The sequence below is a fragment of the Panicum virgatum genome, chromosome 3K, assembly GCF_016808335.1.
Source record: "Panicum virgatum strain AP13 chromosome 3K, P.virgatum_v5, whole genome shotgun sequence".
Lineage (NCBI taxonomy): Eukaryota > Viridiplantae > Streptophyta > Magnoliopsida > Poales > Poaceae > Panicum > Panicum virgatum.
In genome coordinates, this window is record NC_053138.1 from 31854018 (window position 1) to 31856821 (window position 2804).

At 62.3% G+C, this 2804-nt stretch overlaps 1 protein-coding gene across 1 annotated transcript; it reads left to right on the forward strand.

Moving 5' to 3' along the window:
- The first annotated feature begins 515 nt into the window (after positions 1–515).
- LOC120698987 lies at positions 516–2041 on the forward strand. The gene is made up of 2 exons (XM_039982803.1): positions 516–1128; positions 1227–2041. Exons 1-2 carry the CDS (start codon positions 988–990, stop codon positions 1713–1715), a joined length of 630 nt encoding a protein of 209 aa, XP_039838737.1. The 5' UTR covers positions 516–987; the 3' UTR covers positions 1716–2041.
- The last annotated feature ends 763 nt before the right edge of the window (positions 2042–2804 follow it).

Here is a 2804-nt window from a genome sequence, read left to right on the forward strand (position 1 = left end):
AAACGCCTTTTCCATAGGCTAAGCCCAGAGCCGCCTTTTCCATAGGCTAAGCCCAGAGCCCCAAACACACAACTGAAGCACTCCGATTCATTGGGCCCTGTATCTGCTTAAGTTCACAGTTCCGACATCGGACCGATGCGAAAGGCTGCGAGGTTCTGGTCCGCAAACAATGGCACGGCGAGCGCTGCTACACCAGTTGTTGTCCAGTCGAGCGCAGCATTGATGCATAATACTAGGCACTTGACTATGTTCAGAGTTGGATGACAGCTCTGTAAAATCCCGTGAAACAACAAATACTCGTGGAGTAACTAAAATAAATAAACGTTTGAAATGCAGAAATTTGAGTACGAGACCGGCACACAAAAAAAAGCATCCATCCCTCGTGGTCGTGGCGGGGCCTTTTGCAGGGTGCACAGGTGCGTCGCCGGCAGGCCGGTTGGGGTGGTCAAAAAGGCCCCGAGACAGGCGACCTACCTTTTTTACAAACCTTTTTGAACACAAGCCGAGGCCCCCGAGCGAAGGAGAGGAGTGGAGAACGGGAGAAGGGCGTCGGGCCCGGTCGTCCGGGGTAAAAAGGCCTGAAAAGTGGGCAGGAAAGAGACGGGCGGGGAGCGCCGCTGCCATTGATGAGGGACCGCGCGTGCCGCGTGGGTGGGAGCACTTGCTGGCTCGCAGTTGCAACGGTCACTTTGCCTGGCCGGTGCCACCTCTGCCCGCGCCCCCGCCCACCAAATCATCTCTCGCTCATCGAGCTAAGAACTCCTTCCAAGGGAGCGTGCAGTGAGATCGCATCGCAGCTTCGGCTGCCTTCTTATATTTGTTTCCCAAATCCCAGTGACAGCCCGTGGCCCCCTGCAGTTCCTTGTTTGTTTCTACCCTTCCTCTCCCCCGGGGGCGCGTCCATTTCTCAATCTCCCTTGGTCACAGAGCAGGCGCCGTCGTCGTGGCGGCCGTGCGCAGAGAGGAAACGGCCGGGTAGGTGCCGCGATGGGGAAGAAGCGGGGGGCGGCCGTGAGCGCCGCTGCGGCGCCCTTCTTCCCTTTCCCGGGGGCCGCCGCCGGCGGCGGCGAGCAGGACCACTTCAGCGACTACGGCTTCGACCCGCAGCTCGTCGGCTTCTTCGCCCAGGTCGATGCGTGGTGCTTTAGCGGCTTGCGCCAGATTCTGAAACTGTGTCCGATTCTTGCAAAGGTGCTGACGCTCTCTGCGGTTTCTCTCGGTCTCAGGGTGAGGCGAAGCGGAGCAGGCGCCACCACTCCCACCAGCCGCCGCCGCTGGAGTCCGCGCGGTTCAAGATCCAGAAGCCCATCTCCAAGAAGCACCACCACCTGCAGAAACATCAGCAGCAGCGGCGGCGCCGCCGGTGGTGGAGCTCCGCCGCCTCCGCCGCGCTCCTCCTCTTCAGGCGCCCCTCCTCCTCCTCCTCCCACTGCAGCCCCGCGGCGGCTCCAGCTCCTCCTCCCCGCTACGGATCCTCCGCCTCGGCCGCCGCGCCGCTGTACCTCGCCGACGACGGCGACGACGCCGGCGCGGACGACGACGGCCCGGCCGCGTGCGCGTGCTGGGCGCCGGCCGTGCGGTCCGGCCGCCTGGCCGCCGCCGAGCTCGGCGCCGCGGCGGAGGCGATGCCCTACGTCAGCCTCAGGCCCGCTAGCCTCGGCGCCGGAGGAGCGGGTGGAGGCGCTCCGACGATGCCCATCTACCTTGTGACCTGAAGCTGGCCCGGCTGCCGCGGCGGCCGACGCGGACTCTTCCTACTCCTTTCCCCGGGGTTCTTTCTTCTTGATGAGAAGCTTGGACCACATGTCAGTGAATGTTTTCACCGGCAGTTTCGATGGCTGACCGAGATGTGGTCGGTCAAAGTCAATGGTCAAAGATCCAGCGCTTTAGTCATAGAAGACTTGCAATTATGTGTTTCTTTAGTTGTTTTCCGAAAAATTATATTGTTGGGCGTAGTTGAAAAGTCCAAATCTCTTGGCTTTGTTTTGCTTATTAGTTTGGCATGGTATCCTATGAAAATCAAGGTCTTTGTGCAAACTTTGGAAACTCCCAGGTAGACCACAGGATCTTGATCGAAGGGCACTTGATAGAGGTGGGGAAATTTTTCATTTAACCGTCCGCCTCACTCCCACCGTTCCCTGGCGTTTTTGCGTTCCGGCCCCTCCGTCTGTTATCCCCAATGCCGTTCCGTCGCCCCCACGCGAATCATCGCGGGTTCGCGACGGTCGGTGTCCCAGGCGCAGTTCATTTCCGAGATCCCGCGGGGCGCCGCCATCCTATCCTGCCCTAGGGACGCCGCCGGAGGAATCGACCTGGGTCACCGCTGCCTCTCGCGCCCCCTCGGGTCTCCGCGGCCTCCGTATCCATGGCGGACGGCTGCCGGCTCCATGGCGTGGCGGATGGCCGGACCACGAGCTGTGCGACGAGGGTAGCGGCGCTGGACGAGTCGAGGCTGGCGGTGCTCGTACGTGACGGCGGCACTCGGGTCATGCACGGAGGCGGCAGTGCTGTTTGTGTAGGGCACGGAACGGAGGCAGGCGGTGCAGTCCACGTCGCGGTGCTGTGGAGGGTGCTGGCACTGTCGAGGGAGGCGGACTCCGCTAGGCAGGATAGGACGGGAGTGGCGGCGGAGGGTCGAGTCCGGCGGCGGCGCCCTGCGGGATTTCGGAACGGTGCTGGGACACCGACCGTCACGAACTCGTGATGATTCGCGTGGGGGCGACGGAACGGCGTTGGGGATAACAGACGGAGGGGCCGGAACGCAAAAACGCCAGGGAACGGCGGGGGTGAGACGGGCGGTTAAA